This window comes from Suillus paluster, assembly GCF_016628075.1.
Source record: "Suillus paluster strain FC165 chromosome Unknown EDB91scaffold_30, whole genome shotgun sequence".
NCBI classification, from domain to species: Eukaryota; Fungi; Basidiomycota; class Agaricomycetes; order Boletales; family Suillaceae; genus Suillus; species Suillus paluster.
The window spans coordinates 221,682-238,695 of record NW_024537590.1 but is presented as its reverse complement, the minus strand read 5'-3'; the positions used below and the strand labels follow the sequence as shown (position 1 = coordinate 238,695).

Sequence of the window (17,014 nt, the reverse complement as noted above, 5' to 3'; positions counted from 1 at the left end):
TTCTCGTACTCCCACTGTCTTCCTAGTACTTGCTATCTTCTTCTATCGCACTCGCCCTGGGACCTGCATCATTGACGAGAGGTTAGCGCTAGCAAGAGATTGTGGCGCGTTTTCGCGAGGCTGATCTCTGTTCACGTAACTTCCAGATCCATTCATCACATCTTGATTCTTGACGAACAAGCTTTGTACAAACTTCCGGCGAAACGTGCGTTTCTGATCAAACTTGTGAGGCCATTTTCGACGTATCCGCGATTTGAGCAACGGATGGGACAGCCATGTATCGCTTTGCGCGATGGTCATATTCCGACTTTACGTGCGGAATGTGGTATCTCTATATCGCTCCTTACTATTTATTGGGTGCGGTACCGCGATCTCACTCCCCCACTGCATATTCGCCATTCATTCACTCCAACTGTCATTGATTGACTTCTGACGATCTATCTTTCATTTCGGGGATATAGCCTCGAGGCTCCTGACACGCACTCTAATCGCAACAAGCGTCGAAGAATTTCCTCTTTTGCGTTCTTGCAGTCATCTTCTGCCTTTAAAACATCGGCGAAACCTCCTCCCTTCCTACGGCTTTCAGAATGTCTGCAGAACACCAACGATATATTTATTCTAATCCGCAAGGAGGATCGACAACCTCATATGAGTATCAATCATATCCTACGCAAGCTTACGTGTCGGCACCACCTCCTCAGGCGCCTCCCCGGCCGATACGCTCCCCAATTACCCAGTTTCATTCGCAACACCACCAGACGAATTTTCCAGCATCATCTTCATACACGCAACAAGCATCCTATGCCCCCACTCAATCATATACTCTTCCTCAGTCACAGCCTCAATGGCAGCCTGAAAACTGGTCCCCTCAATTCGGGACCTTCCAACCTACATCCATCACGGCAGACGTGACGTATGCCCCCAATGCAGCCCGCCCGGAATCAGTCTCTCAGACCACTCCTGTAGAGGCACGATCATATACTGCCGGTCCATCCAATTCACCGCTTGAGAACCGCCGCCCAGAGGAACGCTATCCCCCCGCCCCTGGGTCAGCCAATGCGTCGCCCATTCAAAAGAGCAAGAGGCGGGACAAGGAGTCACCAGTGCTGGCTCCAAGTCCAATTATCAATCCTAGTCTAGATTTTGCAAAGGCAGGTTCAAGAGTCATCTCTTTGCGGTCAATATTCTGATTTGCAACAGATGGTAGAGTCCTATACTATGATACTCGAGAGCACCAAATCTCTGGCGTCCGCGGGGTTTCCTGCACGTCCCCCACAGCCTGAAACCATGGAGCGCATGATCCAGTCCGCGAACTACGGAAGACAAATGTTACAGTCAGCAGTCGCGCAATCAAACCCTGACACGAGGCCGTCTACTGGTGGCAGCGACAAGGATACTCCGGTCTTAAAGCGGCAGGTGAACCGTTTGTCGTGGGGAGTTATGCTAAATATTGATGCTTCCCTTTTCTGCGCTCAGAAGGCCGAGGAACATGCTCAGGAAGGGCAGACTTGCCTTGGTTGCAACGCAACCTCTACCCCTGAGTGGAGGCGTGGTCCCCTAGGTTAGCGCGGGTTCATTTTATACGCCACACCCTTCGAGCTTATATTATGGTTTAGGCCCTCGAACCTTGTGCAACGCATGTGGCCTCGTGTATGCTAAACTTGTACGTCAACATAAATTCCCTGATTCTTCTTATCATGTTGTTTTTTTCAGCTGAAAAAGCGAGCACGAGGGGAGAGGTCCCGCGGTGGCAATAGCAAGGATGCAGTGTCCCATAACGCCATGGAGGAGTCTGCGGTTGTGTCCAGTGGGGGAAGTGACGATGACGATTCTTATGGGTCACAAGAGCGTGACCTTGGTGATCATATACGGAGAGGGTAAATTTGGACCCGTGATTCTCCAATCTGTGTGGCTTGCTTCGCACTAGTTTTTCTTCCTATTTTCGTCAATGGCTGGACCTTTCAGTGACAATTACGATAGTTTTACCGGGGTTCGAGGGGCTCTCTCGGTGTCTGTCAGGGTTGGTGTGGCTCCACTTTGCGGTTGTCGGTATGATGATAAGCTTACACTCGCCAATCTCATTTGTTGATGTACCTCTTAGTAATTCGCATCACGGCGTTTAGTTAGGTTAATCGGGCGGTCGAAGCGAAGAAATCTTACCTTCGAAATTCCAGTCTTCGGTCCACGTTGTGTGCCTGTCGGTGCCTCCAACAGCAGATTGTAGCCTCAACGTTGTCCGTCTTCATGGCTCCATGACTTCGCTTTACTTGCGAGTTGTGCCACATCTAGCTACATAAACCGATCTACTTCATTGGCATGTAATTGATGAGTCACATACAATATACAAGTCGGCCTGGAGCGTTTTAGCTCGCAAAAAATTAACTGACTTTCAAGTTCTTATAAGTATCGTGTCTCATCGCACGTAATCGCACTGAAGCTTATACCGAGCATATATCAGAACGCTTGCTGAACTTTCCTCGTCCATATTAGGTTCACAACTTGAATAAGTCAAGAGGTCTTCTCCTACCCTTTTCATTATGATGATCCTATCCGTCCGGGAGATAAACGTTCCTCTATTATGCCGTCAGTGGTACTTTAGTGGGGAACAAAAGAATTAATATTCCGTGAGTGCCGCATGCAGAAATGAACGAAACGTGGCCATAGCACCGAACAGTGTGACGTCATGCACCTGACTCGCTGGGTCAGCTTACCACGTTCAACGGAACCTTCCGGAAGACCTTCTATGACGATGACCTTCGCGAATGAGAACATTGCTCACTGCGCACAGAAGAAATCCAGGGTTGCACCAAAAGTTTTTTTTAGAGACACGGACTGTTTTCTCTCATGTCAGTAGGGATTACTCGATCCTCTATTCAATAGATTCGCTGCCGCCCTGGTGTAGAGGATTGGATAGCGAGTGCACAGTAAGTTATGCAATGTGCTGAGGGGCTGTAGTGGAAAATGTGAACGACCAGTAGATTTAGATAAAAAACCCAAAGGTTACGTAGTCGTTAATGCGAAGATGGTTGTGAGCATTAAACACCTACTGACAGGGATGAACCGAAATGTGGACGCGGTGGCAGTCGCAGTAACGGCCGTCAGCAGGCTATTCCTCGGTGTTTTATTATTCCCGTGGTCACCGTGGTGTCGTTCATTGGACCGGGGTGTCGGATCTGTAGCATTAGATGGCGGAGTTATGCCCCAAGGGTCTGTTTCATTTGAAGGTACATGCAGGGGGTCCATTGCGTTGGATGGTGGTGCCATGCATGATGGGTTCGTTTCACTTTGAGGAAGGAGTGGCCACCCAAGAGGGGTCAGTGGTGTTCAATGATAGGCACCATATCGGGATCATAGTAGAGTTGGATGACCTAGAGGACGACGGGCCGGTGGCGTTCGCTGGGCGGAGCGGCATCGCGGAATTTGTCGAGTCTCCTGAGGACACCGACGGATTAGTCGAGAAATTTTCCAGATCCGGTGGGTTTCAGCATGAGCGCTGCATCCCGGGGGTTATTAAATGCGTTCTGTACGATACTAAGTAGTAATCATCAACCTTTTCTCGGATACATCTGACATTCCACACACCACGAACGGTTGAAGGGGGAAACGACAAAGCGGATAGTTTATCCTCTTCAACTTTGCGGATCCTATATATGCACAGCTCCACCGCCTCTCGCGGAGTGGTTCCCAGACTTCCGATACTCCGCACGACATGCTGGAACAAGCCCTGGCAGTGCCTCATGGAGTTTTGAGTGGAGGCCCCCAAACCTCCTCCGGATCTTCCTTACGGAAGGAGCTTGTCGAAGAACCTAGACTGGGTCCGTCACTGTCAGTCCAGAGGGTAATAAAGTTTCCCCACAGCACCAGCAAGATTGACTAAGAGCAGGCGGTCACATCCGTATTTGCAGTAGCAATCCTGTGCGTCATATGGTATTAGCATCCATCAGAACGATGCGAGATCGCCACCCACAAGTGTGATTCAAGTTGTGTACTGAGATACCGCCGGTGGTGACCATCTCCCTCTGATCATAATCTGAATCGCGACCCCGAGAATGCGAATGTGAATCACAGTTGCGCGATGAAGGCTGGCTCTGCATCATGTAGTTGTTGAATGTGAGGGAGTCCGAAAAAAAGAAATTATTTGTACGTGAAGTATGTCTCGTTATCCCAAGAACTGAAGATATTCTTGGCGAATTTATGCAGGCCATTAGTATGTTGGGTGATCCAATCGGAGTGTCCTCAAGTACACCGCAATTTGCCCATCATTTGTACGTAGTCAATGCCACTTTCATCGAGAAAAAGGACAAAGGACATCTAAATCATCACGGCCCCTGAATACGAATGTGTAAATGCTTACGAGCAGGGTGCGGCGATTATACACCACCCAGGGTGGGGCCTGGGAAGAGTCAAAAGGACCGATGTGCCCGTCGGTCGTCCGATAAGTATCATTATTCCTACAGTCGCAGCTGAGCAAATAAATTCAGGAAAAAACATGATTCGCATACCTCATCATTTTTCGTATATTCATTCTAGGTAAAAAGAGCCTTAACTGCGGGATGCGTTCGCATCTTCGGCGTACCAGTTGGTCATAGTTATAATTGTCGTCGAAGTAGGGCGTCGACAAGATCTGTATGAGACTGTGGGATATCCGAAGTATGGACGAATGTCAAATTGGCGCGTCGGCCATTAAAGCCGCATCTCCGACTGTGGTTTCGTCGCGGAGCTGTAGCACATTCCACTCGCATGCTAACATTGGAGTCGATTTTGGACCCTACCACAAATAAGTAAGTTGCCCCTCCAATATCAAGTGTTGACGGCGAGTGCGAGTTTGATCTCCCAGCGACAACTCAGACCGCAAGACTAAGCCCTGTGTAATGATCAGTGCAACCGAATATTGATTCAAGAAGAGACAACGTATAGTTGACGTACATTGTACAGGTCCGACAGATCAGTGCTTCGCGGCGGCAAGCGCCGCGGTACTTCTCAACAAGAGTGGTCCCACCTAAAACCTCCTAAAGCTCGCGCAGATATTGATGATATAATTATGACACAATCTCAATCAGTGAATTAATTTCATAACTATACTTCTTCGATTCTGTTATCATCATCATCATCATCTTGACCTCCAACACGTGCCACGTCAGACCCATCGGTTGTTTCTACACCTTCATCGCCCTTCAGAAGCTGGACGAGGCGCTCGATATACTCAGACACCTGAATAGTCTTTAGAGAAACTCGATTCAAAGGACAAATCGGAAACAGAAACAGACCTTTTCGACGGTTTCCTCCATGTGTGCTCCTCTGACAATCTCATACACCCCGTTGTCCCTCAGGTAGTCTCGGCCCCATCGTGTAGTACATAGAAGAAGCAGTGTTTCAACATGCATCAAACGCAAGGCAGAATCTGCTTCCCGCTTCTTCGTGGGTGGAAGGAGCTGAAGTGCAGATGGTAATTTTTCTTGATCCTGGAAATTACAACATCAGCAAGCTTGGACTGGGTATCACCGCGATCTTACGTCTAGATCAAGTTCCTCTGGGCCCGCTAATGGTAGCAAAATGGAAGGCAGTGCATCGATACCCGGGGCAGATACCGTCGATGGAGGAACGATGATAGCTTCTGTGTCAGGAGATAGTATTGCTCGGTGAGCTTGTGCATGGAAAGCACAGTTCCTGTAACAGATATATTGGATACAATATCAAATCAGAAAAATGTCCTACTTTAAAGTCGAGGCAACTCCACCACGCCGTATTGTGTCTTTGTGTTCGGTGAAAGCGACTATTTTGGCGAGAGGGTACTCGTTGGTACTCTTTGGGTTCAACGGGTCTATCTGTTGCGGAGTGACGAAGAAAGTGCGACCAGCTGGAGACTAGTCGTTGTGGTTTTAGTGCCAAGAAGGAGTTGATTATCGAAAAAAACTGACCGTGCTGATATTGGCAAAGACACTGGCGAGAAAGTGCAGCTCTCCTTTTCGCTTTCGGGAAGATAGATCCCCAGAGGGATCTATTGATGCGCCATGTACGAATGTATCGATAAGGAGCGGTAAGGCGAGGATATCCTGCGGTTCTCCTGATGGATAAGGTACTGGCGCAGAACAAGTTCCAGAGCGGGACTGTGTTGGAAAAAAGGGGGACGATGAAGACGGTGTCGAGATAATAGGTACTTTCAAGGCCAAAAGGGCCGCACATGGTGAGGATGAAGCGGTTAGATTGGAAAGCAGCATGGATGCCAAATCTGCTAGAATCGAGTCTGCATTCTGTGAGGCGGTAAGGGGCTGCGAGAAGAATGCAACCTAGAGCACGAACCAAGATGTATGACACCAAGAAAGTGAGAAATGCTGGTTCTGACAGAAATGGTACTAGTAGTGGCGAATCGGAGAGATTGACCAATGCACGAAAAGCATCGTGCGCAACGGCCTGTGACCGTCATCGCTTGATCACAATTAAATTGGGTATACATACGAGTTGATCCCTGCATAAAAGCTTCAGATCACGGACGATATCCGTTTCCTTAGGTTTCTGCAAGCCTCCTCCGAGGCCACGGAAAAATATGTTTCTATGTGGAGATCCTTCTGGTGTTTGTCCAAGCAGATTTGACAGGGCTATTTGTCGGACCTGTGGATTTTTATCCCTTAAGAAGGGGATGAGCTGGAAGTATGTTAACCTTTTTATTAGTGACCTGCAGTAGCACGAACCTCCTTGAGTTGATCCTCCATTGGATCAATAGCCTTTCATTATAATTCCCACGGGTGCTTAACGTATGTGTTCGATTATGTAAATGACCTTGAACAGATTGGACTGTCATCAGACTCAGACTCGGAGGTCACTGACCTGAGCGCGCAAGTTGTCTGCATGTCTTGTTACAACGTTACGCGCTCGGCGGAACAACTACTAGACGCATACGAAGACTCTGCTCCATCTTTCTCAGTTCACCTCTATCCGGACTATTGGACGCTCAATAATGGACCCAAGTTCCTATATAATAATCCTGTCGCGGTGCGTAGCCGAGTTTCAAATGCAGGAAGTGTACTAACCTGTCAAATACCATAGTCACTGCTTGACGACATCCGAGCGCACCGCATACCGGTCGACTACCTTGAACTTTTCGACACCGCACGCGTGCCATTCTATGATGGTGAGTAGCATCCACCCGTTTAAGGCCATCACTTTATGGTTTCACTAGGTTGCATGCTCGTAGAGTTACTGGACTATCGCCCAAAGAGAGCAAAGGACCCACCCCTCGAGAAACCCGAGCGAAGCCGTGTCGCTCTTCACCCAAATGACGAGACGCTCTGGGCAAATCTTTGTCTTATGAACCAACGTTCAGGCAACAAATTAACAGACCCAGAAGTCCTTGAGCTTGAAGCGCAAATACTGGTATGTTATATCCGTGACCTTTTCTGCTGTATCTCATCTTCCTTGTCGTAGCTACAAACAGCACCTCCCCTATGTCTTGACCCAGACCCACATTTAACCCGTATCGCGAATCATACCCTCAGAGTCTCTACTCCAAGTATACCCGTCTCCCTGAAGCGCAAAGCTGTTGCTATTACACCTGAGGAAGATGAGTCCGACAAGGCTCGTCGGGCCAAGATCATGCAGTTCATGAACCAGAGACCACCTCGGTCTCACGCCCCAAGGTACTTCGTATTGTACCAAAGTACTTTGCCTGCTCACCTCCACTTAGTTATCGGATATTGGAAACAATTCGCCATGTCAAGGAAGTTCGCCTGGCCGTTGGATTGGAAACTCAGCCTTATATGAAAGCCCAGCTGCAGGCACACGCAGCCGCCCAGTCTCAGACTCAAGGTCAAACACCGTCGCAAGGCCAAAATCAAGCACCTTCCCAAGGCCAAAATCAAGCACAAGTCCAAATACCAGCCCCCACGCCAACGCCGCAACCGCAACCCGCTCAATCACAGCCTACTCCCGTCCCCGCTACTCCCGCAACGGTGCCAACGCCAGCTCCTCAGCCAGTTGCTGACCAGAAACCCAAGACAGTAAAGAAGAAAGCTGATGCGGCCCAGGCTTTCCAAATCACTCCCGAAGTCTCACACTCTTCTGCTACCGCTACCCCTGCACCACATCCCACTGTGAATCAGCTTCAATCACAGCTGCAGAACGCTGCGTCCCTCTCACCTCGTGTAGGCCCGCATTCGCCACTCCCGTCTGCACAGTCGCCCGCGCACCGGTACACACAGTCGCCCCGCCCCCCATCATCTCAAGCGCTGCACTCCTCACCTCTCGCAGTTGGCTCACAACTCCCCCCAACACCACACCGCCCTCCACCAGCCTCCCTTCACTTCTTCCCAAACGCACCACCACACGGTTCCCAGCCCAAACCTGCCACGCCCCAGGTAGGTTATCCATCCCAGCCGACGCCCTCTCCTGTACAAGCTGGGCAACAGGCAGGCGCAACGCAGCTGGCTCCTGGTCAACATTTGATGCAGCAGCATAGTCAAGCGCAGGCACAAGTGCATGCGCAAGCTCAAGCCACACAGGCGCAGCTATTTCAGCGTCAACAGATGCAACTGCATCAACAAGTTCAAATGGCTCAGGCCCAGGCCCATCATGCGCAAGCTCAAGCCCAGGCGCAAGCACAAGCTCAGGTGCAAGCCAGTCAAGCTCAAGTCCAGGCACACGTTCAAGCTCAGTTGCAAGCCCATCAAGCTCAAGCCCAGGCGCAGGCTCAGGCTCAGGCTCAGGCTCAGGCTCAGGCGCAAGCACAACCGCAAGCCCTGCAAGCCGGACGTATGACACCGCAGAATTCGCAATCACGAAGCCCCTTGCCTGGACATATCACAGCTCGGAACAGTCCTATGATCCAAAACCAAGTCAGAGGCTCGCCCATGCTCCAAAACCAGGCCAGAAGCTCGCCCATGCGCAACACCACACCGCTCCCACCCCAAACTACACAAGCTGCACAGCACCCGGGTATGACGCAGCAGTACAGCTTTCAGCCTGTGCAGTTCAGGCCGGCTGGGCAGGACCAGCAGCAGCACGCGATGATGATGTCGCAATACCCCCCGGTATATGGGTATCATATGGGCTATGGCATGCCTGGAGGACGACTGCAGCCGTGGCCAGGGGGGGTTGGACGGGGAATGCCGAATCAGGTCCAGGTGAATGGGCAGGGAGGGGTGGGTGTGCAGCAACAACAGCAGCAGCAGCAGATGCAAATGCACATGCAGATGGCTGTTGGAAAGCCTACGCAGGGTGCCGGACGGTAGTATGATGCTTTGTATTGTTATTCGTGTTTTCTAATGATGTTGTACCTTTTGTGGGGATTGCTTGTAAGTATCTATGGAAGGCGGACCAAGTAGGCTAGTGTAGATAAGATAAGATCAATCTGAGATACTTTTTTTGATCGATGATCACTTGTACAGGATCAAAATTGACCTTATACCACCATCGCGATGTCCCAACCTATTGGTATGATAAAACCTACCTTCACCTAGATATCAGCTAACAGCCCACAAAAGCTCTTCTATCGGTCTACGACAAGACCGATCTCCTCGATCTTGCACAGGGACTTCACGGTGCTGGAGTCCGCCTGCTTGGTTCGGGAGGTACCGCTAAGAAGATCAGAGAGGCTGGGATACCCATCGAGTGAGTTCTGCCTGCTGTATCTATTGATCCTCATCGAACTTGTGTGTACGTAGAGATGTTTCTGACATCACCAAGGCTCCGGAGATGCTTGGAGGTCGGGTGAAGACGCTTCATCCTGCCGTCCATGGCGGTAAGTATTCATGTTGTACACAAACTGCATAACGCTTGACCAATGCACACGAAGGCATCCTCGCCCGCTCTATCCCTTCCGATGAGCAAGATCTCAAGGCCCAATCCATCTCCCCCATCTCCATCGTCGTCTGCAACCTCTACCCATTCACCTCCACCATCTCCAAACCGAGCTGCACCCTCGCAGACGCCGTCGAAGAGATCGACATCGGCGGCGTCACTCTGCTGCGCGCAGCTGCCAAGAACCACGAGCGTGTCTCTGTCCTCTCGGACCCTAGTGACTACCGCGCGTTCTTGCAGGCGTTCCAGCAGTGCCAGGGCGATGTCGGGCAGGTGCTCCGAAACAGGCTTGCGTTGAAGGCGTTTGAGATGACTGCAAAGTATGATGATGCGATTAGCGGGTATTTCCGCGAGCAGTATGCGTCGACGCCCGAGAGCGGACCCGTCCAGCGCATGGTGCTTAGGTACGGCGCTAACCCTCACCAGAAACCAGCACAGACTTTCGTGGCAGAGGGTGAATTGCCATTCAAGGGTGCGATCTCTTATTTGATTTGATTGGCGTTCTCTTGACTTGACTTTGGATGGTATAGTCCTCAGTGGTTCCCCAGGCTACATCAATCTCCTAGATGCCCTCAATTCTTACGCCCTTGTCAGGGAGTTGCAAGAGGCTTTGAACCTCCCTGCTGCCGCTTCGTTCAAACATGTGTCCCCTGCTGGTGCTGCCGTGGGTTTAGAACTTGACGAAACCGAGAAGCAGGTGTACGGTGTCGAAGATCTCAAAGAGCCCCTGACGCCTTTAGCATGTGCCTACGCTCGCGCTCGAGGTGTGTCATTTCTGCTTTCTTTGTGCAAGGCCACTAAATTATCATTTTCTTAGGTGCCGACCGCATGTCATCCTTTGGAGACTTCATTGCGCTCTCCGCACCCTGCGACCTCGCCACAGCACGCATCATCTCCAGAGAAGTATCAGACGGCATCATCGCACCAGGCTACAGTCCCGAGGCGCTAGATGTTCTCAAAAAGAAGAAGGCAGGAAAGTACTGCGTCCTAGAGGTATGTTCGCTCGATCACCTCGCCCCATCGCGTTTGCTAACACTACCAAAAGATGGACCCGTCGTATACACCTTCAGACATCGAGACCCGCCAAGTGTACGGCATCAGCCTCCAGCAGCGCCGAAACGACATAAAAATCAACGCTAAGCTCTTCGACAACCTCGTCACTAAGAACAAAGACGTACGTCCCTCCTCTCTCCGGAGCTCATAATCATAACCGTCCCCATAGGTTCCAGCACAAGCGCTAACCGACCTCATCGTCGCGACCCTCGCGGTCAAGTATACGCAGTCCAACAGCGTATCATACGCCAAGAACGGTGCTATCATTGGCCTGGGCGCCGGACAGCAATCGCGCATCCACTGCACGCGGCTCGCGGGATCTAAGGCGGATAGCTGGTGGTTGCGGCACCACCCTCGCGTCCTCGCGCTCCCATTCAAGAAAGGTGTCAAACGCGCAGAGAAAGCGAACGCGATCGACCTCTTTGTGAGCGGGGAGGTACTCGAGGGGGGTGAGCGGGCGCAGTGGGAGGGGCAATTTGCGGAGGTACCGGCGCCTCTGAGTGAATTGGAGAAGAAAGAGTGGGCGGGGAAGTTGGACGGGGTTGCGTGTTCGAGTGATGCGTTTTTCCCATTCGCGGATAATGTGCATCGGGCTAGGAAGAGCGGAGTGCGGTACCTTGCTGCGCCTAGTGGGAGTGTGATGGACGAGGAGTGTATCAAGGCTGCGGACGAGCACGAGATGGTGTTTGCGCACACATCGCTCAGGCTCTTCCACCACTGAGGATGGGAGATTTCGTAAAATCTAACAGCAGTAGAATGTATTTGTTTATTCTGAAAATGCAACTCATAGGGCAGGCATCTCATATCGCATCAAAACCGCTAGGCAAATCAGGAGCCGACACAAGAACAAAGCCTCGTTTCTAGTTTGAGAGTATGTACATACAGTGAATAGCACACTGTGTGCCGAACACAGTACTTAATCCATAGAATTACAATAGACCTCCAAGGACGCGATGCACTAGACAATAGTTTCAGCTAGCGGAACAAGTAGAAATACAATACAATAATGGAGAGAGGGAGGGCCATGAAGAACTAGATGAGAAATGTCAACGAAGACTGCGATGTTTCTTCCCTAATGTTGACTGTCTGTGTATTGGATAGACACGCAACCAACCCAAAGTAAAAACGGAGTTCAGCACCCGGCCTATCTTATGGTGATATCGAGATGTGAGAGCGTTCCAGTCGCAAATGCAGTAGTGGTGACTGTGTGAAGCGCCTCAGATGTCGTGGCAGTGGCAGGTTGTTGCTGCGATGACGGTGGTGTGCTCCGCTGGGTTGCTGCAAGACATGAGTATTAGTAGGTCGAGAGGAGCTAGCAGATGGCTTCTTTCTCGCGTGATAGTTTCCCTGCGTCAAAAATAAGACAGTAATAAAGAACATAAACCGGAAAAAACGCGCAGGCCTGTTTGGCTGCTGTGCACGGACCTCGACTATGGGTGGCTCTTGCAATTCCATGTCCGATCCGTCTCGTCTACGTAGCACATGAGAGATAACATTTCTAGCCCAGCTGAGCAGAGGGCGGGTTCTGGATTGAGTGTCGCGTACAGTTTCACCGAACGAATCGGAGCGGCGGTGCCAGAAGGAGAGTAGGTGACCGACGTGGATGCGTTGACGTTGGTGACGTACATCAGCATCGTTAAGAAACCCTCGGTGTATTCGACGAGCGTCTTCGTTTTGCGGGGCTCGTCGTCGTGTAGCATCAGCCTAGTATGTGGACACTCAAAGTCATGTAAAATCAAGAAACACATAACATACATCCATGAATGGCTTGTTGAAAGCATGAACGAAGATCAGTGGGTAAGATTTTAAAGGGACGTGATGTAACATACCACCTGAAAAGATGAGTAAACACATTGTCAGTGTAATTGAGGATGAAATGTATGATATATCCAAGCTCACATTGTCTGACGGCAGGCGATCGAGGCTAGTCTCCCCTAGTCAGACCCAATAGAAGGAAGATAGTCGTTCGATCCAGGCCAGCTTCTCTGGCGATAACAGAGACATCACACGTGTATACGTGGTGGTCATCGCAGCCAATGGCCCATCCGACAAGTGATTCATCAGGAGGATGAAAAAGACCACATCATTCTCCGCCGCTTTGATCAGCCCAATACCCAGTCACTACGAGTCGACAGTCCCTCACTGGGCCCATAGACGTCATATATGTGGATGCGGGCAATGAGATGTTCTGGCATGGGCCCCGTCGTTCTACATCCGCGTAGCAATTGTTTCATCCTCATAGGTATGGATCGATTGTCATTCGCGATGGAGATAATACAGTGTTATTGACTGCAAATTACTTCGCGAGATCGATCACGCAGCACCTGGTACATGGTAATGGAGATCAAAGCATTAAGTAAAATATTGTGATACTTACTCGTGTTCCCCCGGCGGTCCAAGGATTGGGTCCATTTATTTCATCGTAGATAGCATTCCCGAACGTCCACAGTGACAATCGCTTGCATAGCTTCGGCTGCGGAGAGAGCTCGCCAAGGTGAGTAATTGGAATGTGATGTCCGAATTGAACCTCTACTTGTATGATCCAGGATGTCAATGATTTGGGAAGGGATAGCAGGTGAAGACTGAAACCCATTCCAGGGGTTGTGGAGGTGATGAGTGAATTGAACGACGAGCAGAGTGCTGGAAAAAAGGTAGTGATGCCATCGAAACATAACACCACAAAGTGTAGGATAAAGTACGCCTTAGAAGGTGGAAAGGGCTCCATGCTGAACTAGTAGTCATTTGGGACGCGAGAAGCGAGGCCTTTTGACTGCAAAGTGCATTCGATGTACTAGGAATCGAAGGGATGAAATGTTCGTACCGTGAGCTACATGCATCCGAGAATGTGACCCTTCCTACAAGTTTCATGATGATGTGCTGGGGCATCAGCTCGGCGTGTAGAAACACGACACCATTCATGCAGCCCTGTAGGATAGATAGTAATCATGACATTTGACCGGCCCTACCAGAAAGACTCGAGGGGTATCAGTTCAAAGTTGGTCTGTATCCCAATTCCAAGTGAAGGCGAGATGACGCATGTTGAAAGTTGTGGAGACACAAGTTGGAGCCATGCGCAGATGCGCAGAGAGGGTTATACTGTCGAGGAAGGGATGACAGAGCCCAATGGGGGTGTGGATGCGGACAGCCTCATGTCCTGGGCGTCTATGGAAACATGAGGCAGGTTAATGAAGCGAACAGCGTAAAACGCACAATACACGCACCTCTGCAGCTTAGCCCACAATCCCTCGACCCAAAAGCACCTCGACCGTGACCTCCAGTAAAATGTCGCAGCTCATTCCACACACCACCCCTCTTCGAGAGTTTAAAGATCATGAGAACACCGTATTTGCAGTCGCAGTTTTCCCCGATAGACGACGAATGGTTACCAGCTCGCAAGACGAGACGGTTCGTCTGTGGGACTTGGAGACAGGCGTTGTGTTGAAGAAGATGGAGGGGCATGGCGATAAGGTGATGGCATTGGCAGTATCACGAGATGGGCAACTGGTAGCAAGCGGTGATTTGAGTGGAGTGTCCATCATCTGGCACGGAGAAACTGGGGAACCTCTCACCCAGCCCATCACAGCCCACTCTCGGATCTGGTCATTGGACTTTTCTCCCGAAGGAACAGTGCTCGCCACTGGTGGACCCGACACAGCGGTGAAACTGTGGAGTACGAAAACATGGGAGATCCAAGGAGATCCAATCATTTGTAGTGATTATGTCCACTGCTTCCGGTATTCGCCGTCTGGTGAACTTCTTGCCATTGCAACATCCAGCAACATCGAAATTTATAATCCAGGCACGAGGGAATGCATCGCAAATTTCAAACTCAATGCTTCCACAAAATATTGGAACAACTCACTCAGGTGGACGCCTGATGGCACACGCCTTCTCTCAGGGGACAGCGCCACCATACGGGTGTGGGATACATCAACCTGGAAGGAGGTCGGTGATGGTTGGATGGGCCATACCGGTAGAATCACTGCCATTGTCATCAACCCTGCTGGTACACTTGTCGCTTCCGCATCTGACGATAACCATGTCCGTCTATGGCGGCTCTCAGCTCGACAAACTGTCGCCATCTTCCAGCACTCATCCCGGCAGAACTGCGTCACTTTCTCAACGGACGGCAAGCACATCCTCAGCGGAGGTGATGATAACATGATCTCAGAGTGGGAAATACCCAAGAACAATCATTTCAAGGCGTGTTTCTGTCTTTGACTCTCATGTTGCAATTCAAACATGCTTCATACAGATCCTCCCTTTCAATATGTCATCGTCAATCCGCAATGCATGCATTACTGGGGACTTGTCTACCGCTGAAATGCTACTCACGCAAGAGATTGACAGCGGTGCCAACAACTACCATGTCTACGCATATCACTCAATTGTTATGACGCGACAACATCAATGCGACAACGCGCTTCAGGATGCAATCAAGGTGACATAGACCACCCATTACGAGCTCCCTACAAAACACTAACTGTCATCGTGACATAGTCCATCAGCATTAAGCCGTCCTTGATGGGTTATATCTCTAAAGGTATTGCCCTCTCTGAAAAAGGGCAGCTCCGCGACTCGATGCAAGCATTCGACATGGCGTTCATGTTCGCGAACGAAGATTCAAAGATCATTCATTTCATTCTCTTGATTAAGGCACGTTACATGTTTCTTACATACTCCCCACTTCATTTCAGTTTTCAGGCCATCGCCATGTTCAATGCAGGAGAACATGACGAAGCAATTCTCCGCGTTCGAGAGCTAGCTTCCGCTTGTCCGAATAATGATACTCATGTGTGTCACGTCATAGAAGTGAGTATCATGTACACCCCAGGTTGGTGCATCGACACTGATCTCTTTGAACTTTGCATATCAGGCATATCTATCTATTCAACTCGGAATCAATGCCTCAGATGGCGCACGTCATGAAGAAGCTGCTGGCCACTTCGCTGCCGCTGTCAACTCCAGTGTTTTCTCAACCATCCTAACTATATACGACGACTTGGTGGTGGTACGTCAATGTGATTCATCCGAACATGTTTCTCACGCGAACTCCGTGTTTTGTGCAGCTCTTTGGATGGGACCTCGAGTCCATGTGGCTGACTGCAAGCCAGAAACTCTGCCAGGCTTTGCTTTCAGCAGGTAAAGTCAAAGAAGCCCTCGAAGCACACCAATCCATGATGGACACCATTGATAAAACTATGAAGGCCAGTTACCGTGATTGGTCCAATAGTAGGTCTTTATTACCCCATACTATAATCCTCACCTACATTTCACTCAGCTTTCAAGGAAGAATGCAGCGCGCTCGCTGCGACCAATGACATTCTTCGCGTACTTACTCCTTTCCTCATCCCTTTTGTTACTGATGGTCATCCAGATGGAGATCCCCGGGCAAGATCAAGAGGGCTACGACACAGAACCTGATTTCTTCCGGGGAATGCATGACGTGCGTGCAATAATGCATACATTTTTTCTCACTCATGTATTATCCATTACAGTATCCTCAAACTTCACGATCACGACCTCGGCAGCGCCAAGGACGCCTCAAGAGACTCAGGGTCGCTGTGACGAGGACCCTTCGTCCAGCTCCTCCACCGGTGCCGCCCACTATGCAAGCCTCTGCCACCGCTCCCGCTACCTTCAGATCCCATCTAAGAGATTTATTAACCTGGCGAACCAATCATGCAGCGCCACACGTCGTCGACGTTCCTTATGCACAAGGTCGTTTGGTGCGCTCGGTTTACGTTTATCGCTGTGTCTTTAATATCTCATGCATACATTCATAGCGCAATGCTGCAGCGGATGCCCCTAGAAATGATGATGACTTGGTACCTGACGAATATTTCGACGATCTTCCACAGGACCCCAATTCACAGCAGCAACCTACAGCAGGGCATACTAATGACACTAATGATGGGGATTATGGAGGCGGTCGGTCGTGTTTCTGTTGCTAGAGGGGATGTTCGCCAGGTATTTCAGTTCTACTATCGCTTCTGTTGTGATACCAGCATGGACTTGATACAATATTCTATCGATACGTGATGTGACTACGTCCTTTGCATTATTAATTATGAATCTCGCGTTTTCTATATGTAAAGCTTAGCGTGCACTCACGATAACAAATGAATCGTGATACCTTTTAATGTTCTTGGACGAAAACATTCTGTGG

At 50.1% G+C, this 17,014-nt stretch overlaps 6 protein-coding genes across 6 annotated transcripts; 4 read left to right on the top strand and 2 right to left on the bottom strand.

The window, feature by feature from the left end:
• The first annotated feature begins 444 nt into the window (after positions 1-444).
• Positions 445-2,359, top strand: EDB91DRAFT_439256 (uncharacterized protein). Its single transcript, XM_041327272.1, has 5 exons — positions 445-1,151; positions 1,201-1,416; positions 1,477-1,561; positions 1,617-1,663; positions 1,714-2,359. The coding sequence occupies exons 1-5, from the start codon at positions 588-590 to the stop codon at positions 1,879-1,881; spliced, it is 1,080 nt and encodes a 359-aa protein (XP_041176591.1). The 5' UTR covers positions 445-587; the 3' UTR covers positions 1,882-2,359.
• A 567-nt stretch (positions 2,360-2,926) lies between these two features.
• EDB91DRAFT_1137071 (uncharacterized protein) lies at positions 2,927-4,241 on the top strand. The gene is made up of 5 exons (XM_041318853.1): positions 2,927-2,949; positions 3,005-3,521; positions 3,583-3,806; positions 3,857-3,913; positions 3,968-4,241. The coding sequence occupies exons 2-4, from the start codon at positions 3,186-3,188 to the stop codon at positions 3,906-3,908; spliced, it is 612 nt and encodes a 203-aa protein (XP_041176590.1). The 5' UTR covers positions 2,927-2,949; positions 3,005-3,185; the 3' UTR covers positions 3,909-3,913; positions 3,968-4,241.
• Positions 4,242-5,002: 761 nt separating this feature from the next.
• EDB91DRAFT_1137061 (uncharacterized protein) lies at positions 5,003-6,719 on the bottom strand. Its single transcript, XM_041318852.1, has 8 exons — positions 6,690-6,719; positions 6,457-6,642; positions 6,301-6,411; positions 5,919-6,251; positions 5,716-5,864; positions 5,514-5,667; positions 5,268-5,462; positions 5,003-5,211 (listed from the first exon to the last, which is right to left on the bottom strand). The coding sequence occupies exons 1-8, from the start codon at positions 6,708-6,710 to the stop codon at positions 5,077-5,079; spliced, it is 1,284 nt and encodes a 427-aa protein (XP_041176589.1). The 5' UTR covers positions 6,711-6,719; the 3' UTR covers positions 5,003-5,076.
• Positions 6,720-6,792: 73 nt separating this feature from the next.
• EDB91DRAFT_439162 (Spt20 family-domain-containing protein) lies at positions 6,793-9,357 on the top strand. Its single transcript, XM_041327269.1, has 6 exons — positions 6,793-6,990; positions 7,045-7,129; positions 7,178-7,371; positions 7,423-7,634; positions 7,682-8,351; positions 8,403-9,357. The coding sequence occupies exons 1-6, from the start codon at positions 6,847-6,849 to the stop codon at positions 9,222-9,224; spliced, it is 2,127 nt and encodes a 708-aa protein (XP_041176588.1). The 5' UTR covers positions 6,793-6,846; the 3' UTR covers positions 9,225-9,357.
• Positions 9,358-9,380: 23 nt separating this feature from the next.
• On the top strand, positions 9,381-11,657 carry EDB91DRAFT_1223710 (AICARFT IMPCHase bienzyme). The gene is made up of 8 exons (XM_041320942.1): positions 9,381-9,426; positions 9,477-9,603; positions 9,657-9,733; positions 9,788-10,264; positions 10,323-10,556; positions 10,610-10,785; positions 10,838-10,966; positions 11,015-11,657. The coding sequence occupies exons 1-8, from the start codon at positions 9,411-9,413 to the stop codon at positions 11,564-11,566; spliced, it is 1,788 nt and encodes a 595-aa protein (XP_041176587.1). The 5' UTR covers positions 9,381-9,410; the 3' UTR covers positions 11,567-11,657.
• A 1,472-nt stretch (positions 11,658-13,129) lies between these two features.
• On the bottom strand, positions 13,130-13,611 carry EDB91DRAFT_1137045 (uncharacterized protein; the record flags this gene model as incomplete). The annotated part of the gene is given in 4 exon segments (XM_041318851.1): positions 13,130-13,169; positions 13,223-13,441; positions 13,454-13,455; positions 13,481-13,611. Coding segments are annotated over 3 exon segments (243 nt in total), but the record flags the coding sequence as incomplete, so codon positions are not given.
• Positions 13,612-17,014: the final 3,403 nt, after the last annotated feature.